At 35.6% G+C, this 25,543-nt stretch overlaps 1 protein-coding gene across 14 annotated transcripts in view; it reads left to right on the plus strand.

Annotated features, from left to right (window-relative positions):
- The window catches only part of DMD (dystrophin), a 1,007,484-nt gene that overhangs the window by 671,244 nt on the left and 310,697 nt on the right, over positions 1 to 25,543 (plus strand). For all 14 annotated transcript variants that reach the window (XM_021408144.1, XM_021408061.1, XM_021408111.1 and 11 more), the window contains one exon: positions 16,608 to 16,843. In XM_021408144.1, the coding sequence (XP_021263819.1) occupies positions 16,608 to 16,843 (236 nt within the window). The remainder of the gene's footprint in view (positions 1 to 16,607; positions 16,844 to 25,543) is intronic.

Raw genomic sequence — 25,543 nt, forward strand, 5'->3', positions numbered from 1 at the left:
ATTCAAGTTACTGTCCTTTTAAAACTTTAAATCAGCCATCCTTAATTTGGAGCATTACTTTTAGTAGGTCTCTAAAAAGTACCATTTTCATTTTACAGGTTGTAGCTGAATTAGAGATACGTATGGCAGAGATGCTTTTTACATTTTTAAATTATAGTATATTTGAGGCAAATAACGTGTGAAGAAAGCTGCTACTACTTCTTGAATGCATACAACCAAATCTGTTTTGTGCTTTCAGTGTAATTTGCTTTGGGGGTAGGAGCTGGAGACTATAGGCACAGAGCCAAAGGTTCAGGTTCCATGCACAGGGTAATAAGGCTTTTCAGGATTTAGTATGACTTAGGGAGAATGTAGAGGAGTGTTATATGAAGCTGAGTCCATTAAAAGCAAGTTGGAGTATGTGGTTTATGAGCTGCTGTAACTTCACAAACTTACCAAAGCAGAACTCATTATTGCTTATTAGCGTATGTATTCAGCTGAGATGTGGTAAAAAGATTTGGAGGCAGTCACCTCCCGGGTCTGTTATACTTTGAATTTGGGGTTTTGAGTTGAAAGAATAGTGTTTGTGAATCTATGGAAACTACTGACAATAGAGCTTTAATCCTTGCTTTTGTTTTGATAATTTATTTGAAGTAGTGCTTCTTAAGGTGTGTCTCCTCTGGTTTGGGAATGATTCCTTTCGTGGAGAAATGAGAAGCAAACAAATCCCCACTTGGACTAGGTTTCATGCATTTTCTAGGCTTATAAGAGCTTATAAAACAGTTCTTAAAAATCACCAGTGTTACTCTTCATGTATATGTAGCGCTGTTAGGTTAATTTGGCTGAAATTCCTGTGTATTGTTTGGGATGTAGCATAGCTTAAATATCTACTTAGGGTAACTAAAGGAGTAACTAAAAGTATACAGTTCCTGAGATTGTATGTTTTTAAGGAAAATTGGCAACAAATAAATGCATGTATGTAAATTAAATACCTTGATGCAATAACATAAGGTTTAAAACTAAAATCCAGTGACTTAAACCGAAATTTTTGCAGTGCTAGTGTCTATATTTTATGCCTCTGGAATTTTATTTTCATATTGATTGCCCAGGTGAGTGATCTATTTTTCTGTTACTACTAAGATGGAGAGTTGTACAGACTGGGCACAGCATTATGAAGGCTGCCGAGGTAAATCTCTGATATTATATTTGGTTAAATATTTTCTGTTGGATTGAAGGATCTTTGAAACTGTAACTGCTATTCATTTCATGGGCTTCAGATATGAATCATATAACATCTCTCTTTAAACAAGCCATGTTTCTGTTTTTCAAGAGACAATGACAAAAGGAACAAAATGACAACAACCAGCTTTGGGCAAAAATGAACAGTAGAAACTATTTGCTTTTTTTGCAGTATTTCATAGCTAATGTGCTCTGAAGCAGCCATTGTTTATATACTACACACAATGCTTGAGTGAACACATATGCTCTAGTTCAGAACTGTGTTTCTCAGAATTTTCAAATGGTAGTCTTAAAATCCTTGCAGGTTTATTGTGTACGTGAATAGATAACTATGTGTGTATTTAGAGGGTAAATTAAAAACAAATGTACTAATCAGGGAGTCTGTACTGTTTAGAGCTCCTTACATAGCATAACTGAGACCAAACATATTCAAAATAATTCCTTGGGGAAGTCTGAGCAATCTAGGAACCCTGTGCACCTACAGTGTTTTCAGTGCTAGTGCAAACATTATTTAAAAGATACATTGCAGTAATAGTCACCATTTAAAATACTTGTGCATGGGACGTGATAGATACTTAATACTGCAGAACCATTTTCCACAGAGTTGAACAGCTAGAAATCCACAGCTTGCATCTGCTTTGAGAAGCTCTATGCTGAGTTTAGAAGGCATTGCTACTGCCAGTAGTCCATTTTAGTTAACGTTAAGTTTAGAACACCATTAAACATACTCACTACTATGCAAGTTGTAATAGAGAGAAATGCTATTCTTAATGATAGCCATGTTCAGAATTGTGTAGTTTGTTATATTTGTGTATGCAGAATCTAAAGGAAATGTATTTTTTAATATCAGTTATAATTTTGTTTGACTCTATGAAAGGTTTACCAAAACAAGGAAAAAAAGTGAAAGTGAACAGGGAACAATGCAATAAGGAAGCTTCATAGAGAATAACTTGAGTTCTTGGGTGCTGAGCAATGCTAAGAGCGGGGTCTTACATCAGCTGGCCTAACAAAGATTGCTCACTCTAGTATCAGGTGGAATAGTAAAGGAATAGATCATTGTCTTCACCTTTTCTTTTGGTTGTTCTGTACCTTCAGAGGAAGGAATAAATAATCTTTTATGTAAACCATTTTAGTTTGTTTGGGTTTGTCATTTTACTTTACAGACTTGTGTAGTAAAGATATTCACAGTTGCCAACCTGATTTGGCCCTGTTATTTGTACGTCACCATATATCCACTTCCTATTGTGTTCAAGAATGAAGCTGTCTGATTATTCCATCTGATTTTCATTTAGCAGCTTTCTCCCTTCTGATACATACCACATCTAACAAATAGCAATATGGCACACACCTGAATCTGTTACCATTTGATTGGAGATTTTTCAAGGTCAGGACCCAGTTTCACAAGCAGTTCTATTTTTCAATACAGCTGACATCAGACACAAGCTGAAGACAAACTTGTCTAATAAAGCTTTCAGATTCAATTTTCTCTCCGCATATAGCTTCAGGAATCTCTGGAGGTCATTCACAGCATGTACTGCAACACCAACAGGGAAAAGTAATGAAAAGAGTCTGGATAAAAAGCTGACACTATGCCTTCAGAGCTGCGTGAATAAAAACATAATAAGCGAGTTTATAAGCGCAAATCTCTATGATTCTCAGAATTTCAGTCTTGATCTTTTAGCATATACTGATGTGAAGATTTGTTTCTGGATTATCTGACAGATAGAAAAATGCATGCCAAATATTTCTTAAGCCACAAAAGCCTGATTTAAATAAAAGGAAATAAGGTTCCCGCTTTATATTTAACATCCTATTTCAGGGGTCTCACTATAGGTTACCCTTTGAAAGTGCCTATGATAAACATCCGTAACAGCGCAGTTTACAAAGGGAATATGGACTTTTATTTTGATTTTTCAGGGCTCAATTGATGAAATAAAACTCCGTGGGTTACTACCCAGAGTTTTTTATTATATGTACACTTATGATGAAATGTAAATAGGAAAGTAAAAACAGGAGTAGGCTGCTTCACTGTTACTAAAGATGATATGGAATCCAGGTCTGCTTTTTATTTTCTGCAGCAAGTTGTTGAAAGCAGAGCTGTCAAGATTTATGACATAAGTAAGAGTAATGCTATCATCAGTCTTTCAGAGGACCACATTCAGCTACTTCCTTTTTGAAATATGATCTGATGTTTTCTTCTGAGGAGTGAATTTTGCAGCTTACTTTCTTTCATTTAATTTCTTGATCAATAGTTAGTAGCAGCAGGATTACAAGAATCATTTTGATTATACTCAATGAAATGTAAATGATACCATCTTGACAAATTCATCATTGTATTACTGACAACTTGTACCAGGTGAGAGCGCAGAACTAAGTTACAGCTATGGTTTTTTGGTTGCTTTTTTTTCCTATTATTTTTTATTTAAATGGCTTATATAACATGGTTCAGAAAAAAAATGTTTTCCTCTAGAACTGTGTTCAGCACACTCTGAAGAATCCAAACCTAGCCATTTTTGAGAGACATGGTGGCAGTAGAATTCCATTTTTTTTTGCAAAACACAAATAGAATAAGAATTTGAACTGGTTCATCCAGGAAGATATGGAAAAAGAGTTTCTTGGTGGAGTTCAGTGAAGCACACATAATTAAATGGTAGTGTGTGCTCTTTTTAGATTGAGTCTAACTCAGATTCTAGGTTTAGGTTGCACATTTTTTTCACGCCTTAAGACTTCTCTGCCTCTTTCTTTCTGTTGCAGTCGCCTGAATGCTATTATTCTTGACTATTCAGATAGCATGGACTTGCAAATAGCAGTAGTATTTCTTTTCTGTTTAATTTATATAGTAATTAGGTCTATTGACAATTTCATTATGTGAGAAATCTCTTTAATTTGCTACAATAATAGAAAGTGATAGGTCATTCTTTTGACCTCTGCGCACTTGCTTGTTGACTTGTGTTTTTTAAAAGAGCAAAGCAAGCCGGCTTTTCCTTCTGAAAGCTGCAGTGTTCATTGCCACCCTGGTCATATCCTATGGATAAATGAAATGGCTTTTTGACATCCTCGTGTTTCTGTGGTGACTGGCACTGCCACAGTTAGGTGTGCTCTGCAGAGAGCCAACCAACCAGCCAAGGATATGCAGAAGTGTGATTGCAGATCATGGAGGCTTCAGGGAACGAGAAGCAAAGCTCTTAATTGCTTTTAACGTTTCTGCTCTAGCCAAGGAGCCTGAGACAATGAAAGAAGTAAGACTTGTTCCTTAATCTGGGGAAAGTTAAAATGAGGAAAAGATGGCTAATGGTAGTCTTTTGTGCTACTCCAGCTCGAAAATTATTTAGTTCGTTTATATGAAACTTGTTGATGAAACATCAGGCTGCTTTCTTCACTTGTGTCAGTACAGAGAAGTGGGAAACAGTGATGGAAATAAGCAGGTAGACATTTCTAGTACTGATATTTACTTTAACAATAGGTTAGTCAAAAGATACTTAAGTTCCCAAAGGGATTTTTTTTTTCTTAAGGTCAAACTAAAATAGCTGGAAGAGTAATAGTCTAGTTTGATCTGAGAAGTATTATGAGTGTTTTTACAGAATAATGTATAAGTGTTTCACAAAATAATACTAGGCAAGACATTTTAACATTTCTGATGAAGAAGAAAGGAGAGAGTGTGCTTGCAGTGATATAATGAATTGCTTTGTGAAAAAGCAGTAGTGAAGACATTGCATTCTTCAGCTTTTAGTAACTGCAGGTTTTTTTCTCTAAGAGTAAGATTACATTTGGAAATTTTTGCATGAAAACTGTAATGGTGTCTTATTAACTAATGCCTGAACTGTTTATTTCAAACCTTCAGACCTGTTTTGATCATTTTCTTAACTGCATGAGAACTAAAAATCCATCGGGTCTTTGGTATTCCTAAGAGATCACTCTGTATCTAATGCAGGTTTTTTTTTACACTTTTTCCTTTCCCTTTGGGCTAGGTTAGCAATTTATACCTGTTAAGTCAATTTGTAGATCTTTCAAAATTAGAAGAGGTGATTTTCATGGAGCTGCTTGTGATCTATATTTTTTCTTTTATCAAAGAACTAGCTGCTAAAGTTCAGTTACATGATAATAGTGGTATACTGGAAATATAAACTGTTGTCATACGGATTGACGTCCAATTGAAAGCTGCATGCTGAATCAAGGAATTTTTTTTACTTTTATCAACAAAAGATACACTGAGGGTTGTGTGCATCATTTGTGACAGATTAGTCATAATATTTTTTATAATGCAAGTATGTGACAGTACTTGATGGACTCCTGTAGTACAAGGTGTTCATTCTCATGAAAAATTTCTGCAAAATCTGCAAAAACTGCTTACTAAGAAGACTCCTATCCTTTGGAGGAAAAAACGTTTCTGTAGCGGTATGAATAATGCTGCATTAAAAAAAAAATGCTCTTTGGACTTCCTAGAATAGATGGTGTGTGTTACTTGATATTAGGAAACTGAAATGGAATGCAAGAATCAATTACTGAAAACATACAGGGGATAAAAATAAATAAGCAAAAAATGAAATTATATCTCACTATTAAAATATGAATTTAAATAATGGCAGGATTAAGCAGTAATATTAATAAAATAAAAATAAAATTGCCTATTGACAGTATCTTAATATCCCTAAAGAGACTCCTTGTGTTGATTCTGTCTACTGCTTCAGAAGATCTAAAACCAGGCTGTAACATTTTACTCAACACTTCCTTTGTTTCAAAAATTTAAAAGCCCATAGGATAAATTTAATCTTGAAACTTACAGGGCAAATAGCAGCTCCATTGACTGTACTTATGTATAAAGAGATTAATACTACGTTTTTAGTATCACAAATCTCTATGGGATCTGAAGTGCTACTACAGTCCAACATCTTCAGTGTGTCTGTTGCCCACAAGATTAACTCTTTTGTATAAGGACTTCCTGAGGTTTCCTTTCGAAGGTCTCATGAAAAGGATTATACAGACATTTCATGTTTAAGAACAAAGAATGTGTGTCATCCTAAAACATGAAGATTAATATGCATTTAATGCTCTTAACTTTTTGTTGTTGTTGTCAGATGTGAAACTCTTTATACAAGATTAATGTATTTTTTAACAGGACACCATGAATGAATGTGTCTAGGAAAGTAGTCAAAAGTTTGTGCTTAGCTTCTGAAGAAAGTGAAAACTTTTTTCCAAAAATTCTATATGACAATGCACTCAGTGTTTCAACTAATAAATACAAGGGCGCCCTCCTGTTCTGTTATGTTGGCCCATAATGTCAGTGGTGTGGCAGTAAGGGTTGAACCTTCCTACCAGTATCCCATTACATGTTGTTGCTGTGGGACAGATGGCAGCAGAGGAGCAATCTGACACAGTGGCATCTAACGTGGAAGTGTGAGTGAAGCAAAGGGGTGTCACTGAATTCCTCCATGCAGAAAAAAATGGCATCCATAGACATTCGTTGACACTTGCTGAACATCTGTGGAGACCAAGCAGTGGATTTGAGCACAGTGAGGTGGTGGGTGTTGAGCTTCAGCAGTGATGAAAGCAACAATAGGTCACCGGGTACAGATTGTTATGAACGCAGCATGCAGGCTCTTAGTTATTGCTAGTGAAAAGGCACAGCTCACAGCGGTGACTGTGTTGAAAAACAGTGTTTTGTAGCTGAAAATCTGCTCTATCAAGTAGTGTTATTGTGCTCTTTGTATTGGTTGTAGTTTTGTAGAAATAAATAGAAGGCATTACTTTCTGAGCAACCTGTGTATATGAATAATTTGAGATACAGTATGACTTTGTTTTGCTATGTACAGTCTGAGGTTTGATAGCCTCTCTGGCCAAGCATGAAATCTTCACAAGGAAGAATTCACCAAACATGAAACTCAAAGTATCAAAAGAGGGTTTTAGTTATATGTGTAATAAGAGGTAATAATTTTTAGATATAACTTTTTTCATTTTAATTGAATGTCTGAATTTCCTGTTTCAGTAAGTTTTTCTTCTTTGCCTTGGAGAACATCTTACTGGAGCTTAAGGGAAAGACTCAAATCAATGATGATAATAGAGAATTCAGGGCACAACCAAGCTAGAAAGCAATTGTCTCAGCTGTGAGTTTCCTGGTACTTCATATCGCAGTTAGGATATAAGAGAGTATTGTTTGGGGGAAAAAAAACCACAATCATTTCTTCGTATTATTTTTTCTTTTTTTACAGTAAATGATTATTCTTAACATACTTCCAATTTATTTTGTTCCAGTATCTCCACGTTTGAGTCAACTTCAATATTTGTAACAAAAACGCTGGCAGTATCAAGAAATTATTATTTTTACTGTAGTGGAAATACTGGTGGTAATACAGATATTTCTTCAGGTAACCTTTAAGCTACTGAAAAGAAAGAAGAATGAAACAGTTATGTTTGATACACAGTTTGTATAAGAAATAGATTATGTTTATGGGAGAAGGATATTTTTGACCAATGAATTCAACATACTGTCTTTTTTCATCTGGGCTGGTTTTTTATCTCAGTATTGTAATGAGCATCCAGTGGTGGAATAGTATAATTTTAGAATATAGTTTTCACCTAACTTTTGAGTATGTGTTAATAGTTAAATTAGCCTTGGTAATGTAATCAGTGATACGTTTTAAATTGAATGTAGAGCCATCATTTAGCTACTGCATGAAAGGTTGTAGTGATACCTTTTTTTAGTTTCAGTATCTACTTTAATTCTTACACTTGTTCATACCCTAGCCTTTCACTTTTCAATTTTTAGTGGACCCATCAATCATGTTGAATTTTGCCTAAGGAAAGTTTCACAGGAAATACCACCAAAAAATGTTACAAAAAAGAAACCGATCAGCTTATCTTTAAGAACGGTTTGGATGGAACTTAGATCCAGGCAGATCGAGAGTCATTAATGATAGCTCAGTTTACAAATACATATTACAATCTTTGTTTTTTATACTACCTGCCTCTGCTTGAGTCACAGTGGTAGAGTAGGGCAGACTTAAAGCTTTTGCCACAACACATAGGGCAGTCTTTTGGACGTTACCATACACTGTGCCTCAGTTATTTCCACATACTTTCTTCAATCTTAGCTGCTCCATTCCCAAAGCATTCTCTGCTATTTCTAATTTGACTCAGAGACTTTTCGAACCTGAACATATGGCTTTATAGAAAGGTTTGGGTTGGAAGGCGCCTCCGGAGATCACCTGTTTGGATTCCTTACTCAAGCAGGGATGCTCAGAGCAGGTCCATGTCCTGGCAACTTTTGACGATCTCCAAAGAGGGAGAACCCACTGTCTCTCTGGGCAGCTTGTGCAAGTGCTCAATTGCCTGCACAATGAAATTGTGTTTTCTGATATTCAGATAGAACCTCCTTTCACTTTATGCTCCAGTTTACTTCTTGCCCTGTCAATGGAAACCACTGGAAAGAGCATGGCTTTGTTTTCTTTACATCCTTTTTTCAAATATTTACATATATTGGTAAGATCCCCTGAGCTTTGTCTACTAGGTTCTAAGCAGTCCCAGCTATCTCAACCTTTCCTCACACTTTTTTTCCCTCATACTTGACATTCTACTTAAAAAAATAAAGCTTTCATGCTATTTATTAATTTCAAAGTAATAACATATTATAAACTGTAACTTCTACGATGAATTATATTTCTTTTAAACATAGGAATGCCTATTCATTAGTAAATAACTTTCTTTTTTTCCTAACAGTTTTTAACCTTGGCCTTCTACTTCCCTTTGAATGTTTTGAGAACTATGGAGGTTTTAATTTTGATCCCTCTCTTCATCCCAATGCATTGGCTGTTACAGATTTAAGCTTTAACTAACCACATAAACCATTGGCTTTTTTCACACATGTTAATCTAAATTATATGTAGTGATAATGACATTTTAGGGCTCATCAAGAGCTTTTTGAATATATTTTAAATTGGTGTCAATAGCAGAATGTAAATACATTTTTTTTAATGTCAATAACGGGTAATGTGAATGTTACCTAAGTGTTCATAAAATCAAATACCGAGTGTCATCTTTCAGTACTCTTAAATTAAAACTATTATCAATGAAATATCCATATAGTTACTAAATCATTTTTTTCCTAGTAATTTTTTTAGTAAATATTCAAGGCTAAGACTATCAGGCATTTTTTTAAATTATTCAAACAGAAAAAGGACCACTTCAAAACATGTTTGTTTTTTTCTTTCCTTTAATCTATAGAGGCTGATTAAAATGTTAGGAAAATGTTAGCATATAGATACAGTGCTGTAAGGATACATATTTTCCACGTTTAGAGCAGTGGGTGGAATTTTGTTGGCAATGATTTTTTGATCAATATAGAGAACTTTGTGTTTAGACTACCAGAAAAACTCTATCCTTGCTCTACGTTTTTTTTTAAGCATTGATATAGCTTTTTTTTTTTATAAATTGGAACTGTTTTGCCCACTGTTTTTCTATTACTTTTCTTTCTGAACTCCTTTGTGACCCAGAATACTTGGCAGGTAGCAGTAGCTCCCTCTGCAAAGGTGTTATTGTCAGAGAACACCTTGTGTGGAAGGGTTGTATTGCGAGGGAGAGCCCAGTGTACTCATAACTTTCTTCCTTAACTTTGAAGGACAAAGATGAGATTATTCATTTATCACTGGGACAAGCGTAAGGGATAAATCAGCCTCGAAGTCACCTTCTCAGGCCTCTCTAAGGGAAGTCTGCCTGGAGTTTAAGAATATGAGTGTAGGTTCTTAAACTGAGCAGTAAATTGACTGTAATGACACAGAATAAGAAAAAATATTAAAGGAATCACCTTTAGCAGGTGATACATTTTAGCTCATGTTATTGTGGAATCAAGTTTTTCCTAATCAAGTTCACATCAGAAGTGCTGGTAAGGTGGCATTGAGACTTTCTGTGGAAAACACAAAACTTTTGCTATGTGGTTTGTTTCTTCCAAATCAGTGAACTGGGAGGTTTGGCCCACTGCTGGAGAAGATGATATTGCTTGTGTTGAAATAACTAATTAATTGATATGCTTTCTGTGACTATGTCAAATGTATTCTTTTTCTATTTTCCTGGGAGTCAAGTGCATCTGAGTTTAGTAGGTCTGTGTTACCGTTACTCATTGTCTAAAGGATTTAGGGCTGGCCTCTGCCTCACTTGATTTCCTAACTGTGGAAATAAATCCCGAGGGTAGAGATGAAAATTGCTTGAAAATCTACATTCAGTTGCTGTGCTATTTCTTCTTTGTCGAAAAGATTTGACCTGGTCACTCTGAAAGTAATGCCTATTTATTTCCATAGAAACTACAACAGCTACAAAGAGCACAATAACAGTATTTGATAAATTCTCAGCTACAAAACACTATTTTTCAACATAGTCACCACCAGTAACTATGCATTTTAGCCAGCAATGAACAAGAGCTTTCATGTCATGCCTGTAAAAATCTGCATGACAATTCATAATGTGGCCTGTCATTCATGTTGCTGTCACCACAGCTGAAATGCACTACCTGCCACCTCACTGCACTCACATCCACTAGTTGGTCTCCATCAATGTTCAGCAAGCATCAATAAATGTCAGTAGGTGATATTTTTTCCTCACAGAGAGGTTCAGTGACACCCCTTTGCTTCATCCTCACTTCCATGTCAAACCCATTTTGTCAGAGTGCCCCTCTGCTGCCATCTGTCGCACAGCAACAACTTGTAACAGAATATTAGTGGGGAGGTTCAACCTCTACTGCCATATAATTGATATCTGCCTCTGATGTTGTGGGCCAACATAATCAAATGGGAGGCATTATAGCCCTCGTAGTTATCTTACGTAATTAAAACCGCAGCATTACTTAAAACACTCATAAGAATGGTTAGGAATACTGTGAATGGATTCAGCTCCACTTAGATACTTTACCTTGTGAAGGGGTGTTGGAAGTGGTTTGAAATTGTTGGAAGTGTTGTCCATTCTGTTCCTGTTCATTAGCTAAACAGATTTAGATTTGTTCAAAGCTGTCAGTCTGATGCCTTCGTGAAACGTATCACTGAAATAAGCAGAACAAATTAGAAAAACTGCTTTCCCGCAGTTGACTTAATTCTGCTTTTATTTCTGCATTTAATATTTCAATTTCATGCCATGTTTTTATTACTTCTGCTCTTGATGTTTAGCACTGCAGATTATTTACAGGAAGCACAAAATATTCTCGCAACTTTTATCCATTGTATTTCAAGGTTCAAGAACAGGTCAAAAATCATACCTACTTAGTGTACCTAGAGTACTGGAATACCTCAAGTACTGCTAGATTGGTTTGGGGCTTCATGTTAGGCAGTTTAGTTCTGTGTTTTATTTTGCTCTTATTACCACTCTACATTGTTTCCATCTTTATTAAATAGTAGAAAGTGCTAACAAGGAGTTACGGGTAAAGCTACAGGTCAATGTGGTTTAATGTCCTTGTTTCTAATTGTTCTTTTGTGGTTTACTGTATCACAGGAATGAACTGATACAGCTGTTAAATAAATAGAAAGATTAAGTCCTTGATCATCTTTCTGGTATGATGCGGTAGGATAGAATTTGTTACCCGGATATTTGAAAGTAATGGTTTGATTCTGTTTTATCCCCTTTGAGTCACGGAAATCATCAGTGCAGTTCTGGATAAATTACTTCAGAATAAGATCCGTTGCTATATATTGTGTAATTAGTGTTGATTTATATTTCTCTATTAATTTTAATCAGTTATTTATACTTTTCCATGGAATGAGTCATGTCATATCAGTGCAAGCATGAAAGAAAGAGAAAGGACAGGTACTATTTCTAGTGATATTTTTGTTCTCAGGGAGGATAAATGTCAGAAGAGAAACACACTGTGCAACCATATTTTTAAGGTAATTGCTATAAGTAATTTGATAATTCAAATGTTTTGCCTGCTAAGTCAAAATGCAGCAGGTTATTACCTTACTCAGTAGTGATAGATAATGCATCCTGAAACTTTTAAGTAAGATATTATAGTGGTCAGTGCCCTTCTGCTAGTACCTTACAGTCCTTACTGTAGTATTTCAAGTTTCTTGATGCAAAATAAGTACCTCAAAGTCGTAAGAAAAAGTAACCCTAAGTCCAGAGCAGTGAAAATATGTACTAGAAGATTAGGAATAGTCTCTTCTGGAGTAGCTGCCATTCAAAGGAAGAGATATCAGGCTTTCTTATCTGACAGCCTATGTCTACTTACAGAGGGTCTGTAGAGTTATTTAAAGTTTTTCTTTGGTTTTCTTGAAATACTGGCGAGAAGAGGAATTTCTTCTGAAATAAGACAACATCTGTGTAACCTATGTAAATGCCAAACTAAGCAACTGTTCTCATTTTCTAAGAACCTCTGGAGTCACAGAGGAAATACAAGGCCTTTATTGTGAACATGTAGCCAGATGGAATTGGACCTAAGTATCCATTCCTTGATAGAGACTGGAAATTAACGCTTAGGCATGCTTTTAACAATTAGTTACTTTGGTAAAGTTCTGAAATTAAACGCTCAGCTATGTTTTTCAGTAATGCCAAATGTCTTGACTATGATGTGGAATGCCTTGGTGCAAATAGCAAGACTTTTTCTGAATCAGTGTGACCTGCAGCATTAAGGAGTTTATGTGGGGAGAGGGTGAAATCAGATGGCGTTTTGGAATTATTTCAGGAAATCATGACTGATGTGTGGAGTTGAAATCCCTTCCAGGAGTGAGTGAATGTAGAAAATCCTGTGAATTTATGTCTTGAGTGTATAATAGTGTCAAACAGATTGTTAGTGTCCAGCCTAGAGAGAGGAAGGCAGAAAGACGTTTATTAACTTCAGGTAATAAATGATATTCTTCAGAGACAGACTTGCTCAAAGCCTTCTCTGCCATTTTCTTCACCCGCTGAACAAAGAAGAAGCATACAATAGCCTTCTGATTGTAAACATTAAACGAGTACAACCAAAGCAGTGTTGGTAAACTGCATGCACTATATTGGCAGAAGTACTCTACATGTAATTGTGAGGATATTAGCTATTATTTCTTGGCCCTTTTTGAACTCACCTTTTTTTCTGTGTAGAGCAATGAAAGCAGACAAAGAGAGAACTAATATTTTGTTCTTTTTTTTTTTCTGTGATACTGCTGGGAGTCATTTCAGACCATTGAAGTTTGCAGGCTCTAAGAGACAACTCAGTCAAATAAGTAACTAATTATAACACATTTTTAATGTCAATATTCTTTTTTAGCTTCAATGTACATTAGCAAGTGAACATAATAGCAAATGAATCTACCAATTAAATAGTTCTTATTTGTTTGAATGTGAAAAGTAACTCTATTCTAAGTTCCTCTTGCCTTAAAAGAACATTATGTAGCTTTCATTCCTTCCTCATCTTGCAGGTCTTAATGCAGAGTTCCTGATTTCACCTTTTCTGCTTGATGTGGATTTGTTTTAAATTTTACCCTTGATGGCCTAAAGTTGCAACTATACGGGCCCATCCATTTTTTGGAGTCATTTATGATCTGCCACTGTAGGAAGAAGCTGTGATCTTTCCTCTCCTTCTCTACTCCCCTGCAGCAGTAGTCTCCAAACTCAGTCCTCCTTTATCTGCTGACAGCCAAAGGAAAGCTATGATATATTGCTGCTACAGGGAGAAGGGTGGGAAAGATCATGTCTGTTGCCAAAAGCACCAACCACCATTCACTGTTGAAACACCTGCTCACTGTTCTGCTCCAAAACAGGGAACAAGGGCTGAATGGAAGGGTCACAAATCTGAAGATACAGACTTTGAACTACAAGTTAGAACTTTTGTTTTAGGTAGTGAGCTGAATCCCCAACTCAAAGCCATACCCTCAGCCAGTTGTGTCAATTAGTGAACAGGCTCAGTACATTGCTTTCTGTGCATGGAGTCCCTGTTATCTGGTGTTAACAGCTATGGGCAAAGTGACGTGTAAGAATTCTAAAGCACTGTTAACAGTTTACCTACACCAGGAGTCATTTTGAGGCATTGACTAATGCCAGTGTGGCTGAGGCTGGAGGGGACCTCTGGAGGTCATCTGGCCCAATCCCTGCTCAAGGAAGGACACTTGGAGTGGGGTGCCCAGGACCACATCCAAGCGGCTTCTGAAGATCTCCAAGGAAGAGACGGCACAACCTCTCTGGGCAGGCTGTGCCAGTGCTCCATCACCCACACAGGAGTCCTTCCTGATGTTTGGAGGGAACCTCCCATGTTCCAGTTTGTGCCTGCTGTGTCTTGTCCTGGCACTGGGCACCACTGAAAAGAGCCATGCTCCATTCTCTTTGCACGCTTTACAAAAATTGATGAGATCTCCTTGAGCCACCTCTTCTCCAGGCTGGGCAGTCCCAGCTCCCTTAGACTCTCCTCCTAGGAGAGGTGCTCCACAGTCCTTCATCATCTTGGTGTGAATCCCTTGATTATCTTGGTATAATCTGTGCTTCCATTTACATTTAGGTAGGAAGTAGTAGTATAGGGCAGAAAATACCTGGAGTAATTGCAACAGAGATGAAAAAAACCCCAATGAATACTGTTTAATAGTTATTTACTATTGTGTTAATAGTGTTAATAGTTTAATATTTATTTACTATTTGTGTAAAAGTCTAAAAAAAAAGAAATAAATGTGGAAAGAAAGGACATCCTCTAGGGTTATGGGTTTTTTTTTAGGTCTTTAAAGACTGCCACTCTGTAACTGTACTAGATACCCTGTCATAGCAAACAGTGGGATGTTACAAAAAAATGAATACTTTACAGACCTCTGTCTGTGTCAGAAAAAAAAGTTCATTTTCTCATCTACTTGTGTGATTTTCCTTAAAAATGTTTCTTATTAGAATAGCTTTTACAGTAATTAATTTATTTCATAGCTTTTCACAGATGTGTGATTTTAAAGCGCAAATAGGAAAAGTACAAGGGTTGCACTTCAAAAATATGGCAATGATACGAATGGGTGGATAAATTTATTTAATTGCAGTATATGTCATTAAAATCACCGCTTGCAGGAGTCACCTTTGGTATCATAATATTGCTGTTTATTCAGGCTGGATAAATAATGTAGATGTGAATTTATTTGGTAAATTGTTTGTAATCACACAGCATTTTTAATGCTGACAGTATCTTACATTGCTTTTGGTGGCAATCATTTTGGTACTTGTGCACAGCTTTTTCTCTTTCTGCCTTGCTGAAGAGGATCAGTGATTCCCCGGTGAAGTAACTCAAACCTTTTATCATTGAAAAAGACTTGCTAAATTTCTTGGCGAGAGTGGTTGATGTTACTGATTTACTATTTTAATTTTATGGTCGAACTATTGAACCTTTGCCTGCTGCTTCCATTTTTCGATTTTGGACCTACTTTGCTGAATGGCATAAAGGGGAAAAAAAAAGTCAAAACCTCTTTACTCTGCATGGGCAGGTGCTTTTTTTTTTTTTTTTTTTTCATCTTAAAGACCATCTAACAGGAAATTGGTTGTCTCTACTCTGTAAAGAGACTGGAAAAATACAGATGAATGTCTTTGGCTCTTTAGAAATTTGTATTTAGATTTCAGTGACCATGTTTTGTGGTTCGGTGTTAGAAAACTCATAGTCTCTTTATGCAGATGGCACTCTGCACTGCTTTATTTTAGCTTTTCTTGTTTGGTTGTTTAGATAGTTGATTCAGATAGAAACTACTTCAAAAAGTAGGTATTTAGACTTCATTCTCTTCTGTTGCGTTTAGTGCCTCAATCCATGCACTGAATAAGGCACTGAGTATTTAAAACACAGCTATTGTAAATCAAGAAAGGGCAAAATAGATTTGTTCATTTTCTTCAAACAGAAGGAAGAAATTTAACTAATTTGCACATAACACATAATCTTACTATATTGAGAATTGTCCAAGGCTAAAGTTTTTGTGAAAGCATCCGTATCAGTCACAGAGCCTGTGGGAAATACTGACTAATAACAGAAAGTGAGAAGATTGTCACTGAGACAAATTCATAGCTACAGGGTAGCTGGAGACTGTAGAAGAAATGTGTTTCTAGATATGTGGTCATGCTGTGATAAACTAGATACTACAGCCTACTCAACCACAGTACTAGATTTTGGAAGAGAAATCATGTATAGAGATTTTACGATGACCTTGAGTGAGTGTTTTCATTATACTGAGATATATTTTCTTGTGTTACTAAGGCCCAGGATGAAATCAGAGTATGCTGAGAGTGCTGAATGTTAAATATATAGTATAGTAGGAATACTATGGAAAAATGAATTCATGCATTCATTTAATTTTAATTTTCATATTTCCAGTAAATGTAACAGCAAAACAATGAGCTTATTCCTGTATAGCCGTTCCTAATACATAAATTCTGTTTCTGTCTGAGATAAACATGATTGTTCATTTATTCAGTATTGTATTTTTTCTTTTTTCTTTCAGTAACTTCTGGTCAAACTGTTGCTGTGGATACACAAACCAGGGTAACCAAGGAAACCACCACCTTCAAACCAGAAATGCCATCTTCTGTGCTTTTGGAGGTTCCAGCCTTGGCTGACTTCAATAAGGCATGGGCAGAACTCACTGAATGGCTTTCTCGACTGGATCGAGAGATGAAAGCTCAGAGAGTGACAGTAGGTGATCTTGATGATATCAACGACATGATCATCAAACAAAAGGTATGAGAAACACTGATTTTTCAAGTTGAAAGCCTCATGATCTTTATTCCATATAAAATCATTTAAGCAGGGGATATGGAAGAGATGATAGGCTACAAAACATATGGTGGTTACTTAAGCTACTTTATCTCATAATTATTGGTTTAAATATTAAGATAATTAATTGACAAAAAGAAATGGTTCTTTAATAGTGTCTCTGCTACTTAGGGCAAATCTTTTTATCTTTCTGTTGTTTGTACTGATAATGTAGTAACAGAGTATGTATGGCAATGGTTGAAATATGAACCTCAAGAGAAAGAGAGAATTACATAGTAAACTGCAGATTGCCAGCTGAAAATATACCCTACTTCATACCTTTTCTTACATTGTTTTTGTAATGACTTTTTGAGAAGATTCTGTTCTGCTGCTGTTGGATTATGAAAAGCTCCTCAGTCATCCTAAATAAAAGAACAGCTTGTTAATGCAAGTGTTTTGTCAGCAAAATTGCATCAGTTTTACTTACCTTTGAAAACACGCACAAAAAAAATAATATGGAAATACATGTGCAAGGACAAAAAAGACTAAACTAGATTTGTCTACTCAGTAGCAATAGAATTAATTTGTTGTTACACAGTTGAAAGTTAATTACCTGCCTTCAAGATTTAGTATTGCTCAGTATAAAAGATTTGGCTTGCCTGTGCAAAACTTTTCAATGTTAAATTTCCATTCAGTTCAGTTCTAAACTGAATTTAGTACTCATTGTTATAGAACACTCTTTTGCTTCCTCCTTTTACTAACAGAAAGTCTGATTTATTTTAGGGAAGATATTGATGTTCTTTCTTTTTGCTTAAAGTAAAAACAGGAGGAGAAACAATGGACAAAGTTGGCTTGCAACTTTACTAAGCAGTTTCATAGGAAGGGTGTATATTGAAATACACAGATGTCTGGTAGGATTTATTCTGTTGGTTTTCTTATACTACTTTTCTTTATATGTGGATTTAAACTTCTTGGTTTTGAGACTCCTTAGTTTGCTCTACTTTCCACACTAGTAAAAGGTTTGTTTCATGTTATTTAATGACCACCGTGGCTAGTAACATTTGCTATGTTAAATTATATAATCTTTTATTAATTGAAACATCTTCTAAAAGTGATGTGTGTATTTCAATAATAATTGGTAGTTGCTACGTCTCCTGTAAGGCTACTAGATTAAAATAGCTGCTTTGTCATTTGAAAAGGGCTAGAGAAGAGTTGTCTATTACATTATTATTATTACACCTTCTTGAGAATTGTTTTAAAAATTTTATGTTCTCTTGGTTCAAAATCATCTGGGTTTCTTACTTTTGCCTCATTTTAGCTTATTACAAAAATTTAGCTACTTTTCTTCCATACATTTCCTTTACTTAAATGTGTGTTCATACCACTACATCTTGAGAACCACAGTTGTCATTAATGTTATATATGTTGTAAAATCAACTGGTTTATATCTGCATTTCATCTTAACTCAAGGCTGAAAAGCCAGTGTAGTCAGCACTATTGTAGTCTTCTTCTCACTTGTTTTCCTGGCTGGGTACCATCTCTTTTTTTGATACCGTGCTGTGCTGGTAAGAAAACCAGCAGGAAAACTCTTTTTTGTGTGTGTTTACCTCTCTAATTGGCTGTGCAACAGAATGTGACATTTAATATAGTCTCTGATGAAATGGAAGAATCAATGTCTAAATATAGGCTGCAGTTTGGTTAACTATCTCCCACTTCTCTAGTGATCATCAAGAGAAGGCACCTCTTAATAGATACAAATGAATATAGTGAAACTTGGATTCAGCTCCTAAATCTGTGATTGAATTTTTAGGTGAGAATAACTGTCACTTTTAGCCAGGATTTTCAAAACTGACCATACATTTTAGGTTTCACTCCCTAAAACCCTTGCTTTCTTACATGTGGAGTATCTACAGCAGTGAGCTGATGAAGTTGGATAAGTAAAAAGTCATGACAAAGATTATCTCAACTAGAAATTCAAAAGTAGTACTTACCTTCCAAAATCTGTGCATTGTGTAATGAGCATAGTCATGCGTCCCCTGTGATCCTGATTTAAAAGTCATTGACAGTCACACTATTGTATTGTGATCTGCTTTGATAGTTGGTTGCACCTCCATGGGGAGCTCTGTTAGCTCTAATAGGAATTCCATTTTAGTAGATTGACAACATTTTGTTTTGTTTTGTTTTGTGCATCAGATTTTTTGCTTTGTGTATAAAGTGTCATTTTAACACTGCTGTCTACCTCCCTTAGAAAAAATCATCATTATAAAGATAGATGCTTCCTGAAATTGTTTTATTATAATATATCTCAAGTTGTTCACCTAGAATTCAGAACTGTTGGTATACTACCAAGCTCTTACTGTTTTGAGGTTTTGTTTCCATTTCATATTTCTTTCAATACCGAGAGCTGCATTTATTATAAGAAACTGAAATGTCAAAGCAAACATTTTAAAAGCAAAGAAATCTGATATCCTAGCAACGTATGTAACATGACATTTTCTAAACCGTCCAGGTAAAAGTAAGTGACCTTAGGTTGTCCTTTCTTTCACAGCAGCATGTAATGTTATTGAAGCTAAGTCTCTGAGGGCATTTTGGTTAGGTTCATTTCATTCTGATTGTGTCACAAGACCACAGCCACTAACTCTGACATATTTCTCCTCTGTAAAAGTTTAAGACATCATTAGCCCCCACTTGAACCTCTGCTTGGAAGTGATCGCAGTGTATCGGTACTTCTTTGGGAATGGTTAGGATAATAAAGTATCATGCACAAAGGTTAATTGTGGAACAAAACAAAGCAAAATAAGACAACCATTTTTAAAAGAAAATGTTTTAGTGACAGCTTTCCCTTAAAGAAAGAAGCAAAGCAACTGAAATTCTGCTAAGCAGTGCACATTCTATATAGTAAAATGAGCAAACTAAATGAGTAGTGTAAGGACTATTCATTTCAGACATCTCTGGTTAATCTTTTTGTCAAATGAGTGGTAGATATTTATTTCATGCTACTTTCATGTACTATGTTTGACTTTCTGCCTATGATTGCATATATCATGACATTCTGTGTAATTAAAGTAAAAGATACTAAAAAGTTTGCAGTTAAAAAATGTTAGCATTGGTTCCATGTATTCATTAGGGGAAGATTGCTATACTGTAATTGTTTGCTTGAATACTGATGCTTTGCAGAATTTGATCCTCTAAGAAATAGATTTAGGGCAGGCTGACAATAGGCTCATGTATATTTTTTCTTCAGATAACCTTCATCTATAAATGAAGTTCAGAGGAAATAATGAGAATATATAATATGCCAAAATGTACATAGCTGAGGGACATGACAGAATTAAGTTTACACTTTTTTCATTTCACTGTCCTTACTTCAGAGCAATCAAGATGTTTCAAATTTGTGGTGTCAAGTAAGGGTTCTTCATAAAAGAGAAAATAGAAGAACAGGATAATAAACTATATTTTGGTGTGTTACAGAAAGATGAAACCTTTCCTTACCTAAGATGCCAGAAAGCCTCTACTCAGAAACTCTGTTTTGGCATTGTTATATTTTGAGGAAAGCTTGCAGTGGGAGTAGATAGATTTCTACTGAAAATAGTGAACCATGAATGCTGTGCAAAGCGGGAAGATAGTTAACAATTCCATTAAAAGAAATCAACAGTTATAATATCTTTTGATTTTGGATTCTGTTCATGGATTTTGCATGTTGTCCATGCAAACTTTTTGTAGCATATGTTATTGAAAACACAGCTTTTGGCTGTAGTAGCTGAAAATATATTTTTATTTAGTACAAAATATTATAGTATTATGACATTGCTTTTGAATTTGGCTACAGCTTTTGGTTCTGAGAGTCTAGGTTGAGTCTACACTTTTAGGGGTGGCTGAGCAGATTCATCTGAAAGAATTATCTATGTTAAAGTGAGACCAATAGCCAAACCAGTTACTGACACTTCTAAAAAAAAAAAAAAAAAAAAGAAGAGGAAAAGATACTTTTAGGTAATGATTTATGTCAGCCTAATGTACTCTTCCAAAAAGATATCAGGTAATTTATTTCTACTCAATTAATTTGTCAATATTCTAAAAGCAGGTTTGATTGTCTGTCAGTTAAAGTAAACAAAATTGGAATGAGGAGTTTGTTCTCACTATTAATTACTGAATTGATTTTTCAGTAGCTGAAGATCTTGTGCAGATGTTGATAATAAAATAATTGTAGAGAAAAAATATTGGTTTATAAGCTATGCAGTTAACAGGCAAAAGTGTGGGCTGAAGTGGCAGGTTTGAGGATGTTTTACCTATCCTTTCCCACTGGTTACATACCGTGCATCTTCACAACTTTGTAGTTATACATACATTAATATTCTGATAGTTCAGAAGAATGGTAAATTTTCTGTCCAAACTGTTTTCCAACATTGTGCAATTAAAAATGCAGACTTCCAAATCTATTTCCTTCTTCTACAAAAGCATAGTAAAATCTGTAGTTCTGTATTACAAGGTGTAAATTGGTGCACTCTAAATAGACTTGTGTTACATTTACATCTGTCCATATCATTCATATTAGAAGTGAAAGCAATAGTTAAGGTGAAGTCCTCAGCTTTTTGGCTAGTTCTGCCTAGACAGAAAATGTTTTCATATAAGTCACGTGTACATGAAAAGATAAACGTACAGATAATATACTATTGAAGAACATCATAGAAGATTTCACACTTAGAGCTTATTGCTTTCCATTATTGTATTCTGATATGCTTAAAGTGAGGAATTCACTAGTCCAGAGTCCAAGTATGGTGCTAATAAGTTGGGAAATGTTTGTATTTTCAGAATCAGATTCAGGAACATTTTTCCCCCATCCCTCCCTTCATGATGTCATGCTACTTTGGTGGTTGTTTTTGAAGCTTCACATTCTCTAGGATTTTCCGTATACATATAAACACAAACCTGGAGCCATTCCCCAGGCAGCTGTAGGATCAGGGACAGCTAGATCCCAAAGCTAGAGCTGAAATTGATTCTGCAGCATGCTCATGTTCACTGATATTTTGGTGCACCTCCTTCCCTAGCAGAATCCCAGAGATGTCTTTATGACTTCAGTGGTGTGGAAAGCCTTCTTTAGTTCTATGAATTTCACGTATAATTTTTCACTCATGAGACTACTGTCATAATTTTGTGCATATTTTAGAGTGGTGTTCTTCTGCTTAACACTGGAAATCTAGTAGAATTCTTATTTTAGACAGTTGTGCTGTTAGTTAAGAATTAATTCTAAGAAATACTGGAAGGATGGTTTAAGTGGTGTAAGTGAATAAAATACTTATTACTGAATAGAGTCCTAAAATAAAGTTTGAATTACAAAATTAGTATGCTGAACAATATATATTTTTTAATAGAAAGAGGAAAATGAAAAAACGTTAGCCTTTTAAGCTTATTCTTAAAGGGTACAAAATGAAGCAGGATGCTTCTGGAGGGCCTGGAAATGAGTCTTTAGAGGGAAATGAGTGGGGAAAAAGTAATCTTCTGTTAGCCTGAAAATTGAACCTCAAGGGATACAAAAATTGTGTCAGGAGACTCTTTGTTAATAGTTTTTAGCAGATAAAGACAGCTGATATTTTGAAACAGCTTGACCACTTCAGTATGGTATGTTACAGAGTAGATTTGCTTCCTGCAACCATAAAAAAGCTGTCTAAACACTCACTGTGTTTTGGAGAGTGATTAACAACCATTTCTTTATTTCTCTTTAATTTTAATCACTAGGATGCGCGTAAAAATTTTACCTCTAAGGGTCTGAGTCTAAACTCATTGATGTAAAAGAGTTACTTTCATCATTTTTCAATTAGTTTTCAGTCAGGCTGCAAATCTTCACTCAAACAAAAAATACCATTGTGCTGAAAGATAACTTTCCTCCGATTGCTTTTATTGGCCTATTGTGAAATAAAATGAGGTTTTTTTCCCCAATTCCTGACAAATAAGCTTGCAGAAAAAGATAAATTATCATGATTAGTGCAGCTGGCATCCTGTTAGTTTCAGAAAGTAAGGGAGAAGAGTCTAGAAACTCATTTTCAATTGCATTTCTGTGTTGAGGGTTAGAAGCACACACTTTTCAATAGCATTTTTCAATAGCAAATATAAATCTGACCTATCTTAAAAATATAAATGACCTATTCCATCAAAACTGGACCTTACTTCACATACTCTTTTATCTAAATCAGTCTTTTACTGTGTATGTTTGCAGTCTGGTAATATGTGCAACTCAGACAAAAAATGATGGGCCTTCTACAAGAAGGTAGAAAGTGTAAAAGCTGCTTAAGTCTTCATGAATTCTGTGTCAGTCCATTTGAAAAGAACGTTGAACTATGTTCTGGGCTGCATGTAATTAGATCCTAGCCAGGACACGGAGGGAAGTGATTATTCCCCTCTAATCAACATCTGTGAAACTACATTTCAAGTGCTCTGTCTAGTTTTGGGCTTCCCCTTGTACAAGAAAGATGTGGAGGGAGTCTTGTTCTGGACCGTGAGGTGGTCAGGGGCTAGAGCACTTGATGTGTGAAGGACCAAGGGCACTGGGCTTGCTCAGCCTAGGAAAGAGAGAATTCAGTGGGACCTAATTGCTGCCTACAGCAATTTGCAAAGGTACACAGCAAAAGGCTGAGAGGTGATAGACAAATTCAGCAGCAAAGGGAATTTGGATTAGTTATTAGGAGAAAACATGTTCACAATGAAAATACCAAAATACTACAATAGGCTGTCCAGGGAGGTTGTGGATTCTCCATCCTTGGAGATTCTCAACAGCCAAGTGGACAGGGCCATGTATGACCTGAAGTGGCTCTGAATTTGGTCCTGTTTCAGCTATAAGTAGTTTGAGCAAGATGATCTCTAAAGATCCCATCCAGTGTAAATTATTCTGTAATAATGTATCAGTGATATTCGTAAAGAACAAGGTTCTGTGTTATATATCTTGTCAGTGAAGTACACTTTAAAGGAAGAAAAATATAGCTTTATGCCTCTTTTGCAGCCTTCCCACCTCAACTATGATTTTCTCTAAGGCCTCATACAATTTTGACAAATCATTTAGCTTGAAATAGTGCAGTGAGAGTCTGTATTTGGCAGTTATACACGTGTTAAGGGGCTGTATTTTTCTATTCATGTTAATATATGTTATTAGCAGTAGTAACAAGAAAAGCTATGAGTAGTTTTGTTTTTATTTAGAAATTACAAGAAATACTGTTTCTAAGTAATTATGCAGTGTATAAAATTCTGATCTAGTTGTAAACAGAAAATGCAAATTAAAATTGGGGACTGATTGTATATTTACTCATTTTATCTGTGAGAAGATGGAGCTCTTCTCAGAGAAATAAGTTTTCCTTCATCAGAAAAAAAAAAAAAAGCCCCAGCAGAACTTCCTAATGAAGCTGATCTTGAAACACTGTTCTCTTATGTAGAAAAAGAAAATGATCCCAGAATTTTAACTAAAAGAGTCTGCTGTCTCAAAACTTGCACTGTTTGTTTCTCAGTGTGGCAAGGGTGCTCTGCTACTTCTATAAACGCTGCCTAATAATAATATAGATTCAGGGATTTGCTAGCAGATTGACAATTCCCTCTTGAGGCAGAGCAGCCAGCCATGTCATTTTCATCCTTCTCTCTGAAGGAATTACGTCTACTAAAATTCACTGGCTTTTTAAGCTGTGGGATGTGTCAAATAACTAGTTCCTAGTGACTTCTATTGCAGTAAACTGAATTCTTGGAGTTCCGTCTTCTCTTTTCCCAGTATGCTGTAATAGTGCTTTTGCACTTCATGGAGAGTTTTCTGATGGTTAATTTGTTTCATAATATTCCTGTGAAGTTATCAAAACCACTGTATGTAGAAAGCAGGTGTGCAACGGAACGCCAGCAGGAGGCAGCCTCTAACTCACTAAGGCTCCTGTGAAATATTTACATTTTATGAAGAGCTGTTTTTAAGTCAAAGGTGAAATTTATAGAAACAGCCATGCAGTGGCATAAAGGCATATTTGTTTTTAGGAGCACAAGGGTCTTGAATACCAGTCTCCATTCCCTAACCACTATACACATTTATTACTATCACTAGGCATAGTGGTAGAAATTGTCATTAGATCTATGATGAATAAACGATAACTTTCAGTGGGTTTGGGGGGGGATGGTAGTAATTGGGACACCGTGTGTACTGGGAAGTCGGTATTTTGGGAGACATGTTCAGAATTTGTCTAATCTTCATTCCGTTGCCCCACATTCTTCCCCACCTCTTTGGAAGTTGGCTGGTCTGGTTCCATCTGACTGGTGTCCCTTTTGATCCTTTTCTTTTTATCCTAGATTCTGCTTTTTTTCCTACTAAGCTGAATTTTGGCATGCAGAAGATGAGGATGTAAAGTCTAATTTTGCTTAACACCTCTGACAGCTAATTTCCTTTGTTAGTGATGAACAATATGTTGAAGAAACACTAGGTTGTTTTTTTTTTTTCTCTAGTTGATGGGGGAGAATTGTGTTTGTTTTTTGTTGTGTTTGATATAAAAACACTAGTACTGTAAGAATAAATTCTCAAATGTTCATATCTGCAGACAATGAATTTAAAATGTAAATAGACAAAGTATTATTTTTTCAGGTTACTGTGTGCTGCAATAAAATCCAAGAAAATGACTGTGTACGCATTGAGCTTGAAATATGAAAGTAATTCCATTAAAAGAAATAAGACTA

This window comes from Numida meleagris, chromosome 1, assembly GCF_002078875.1.
Source record: "Numida meleagris isolate 19003 breed g44 Domestic line chromosome 1, NumMel1.0, whole genome shotgun sequence".
NCBI lineage: Eukaryota > Metazoa > Chordata > Aves > Galliformes > Numididae > Numida > Numida meleagris.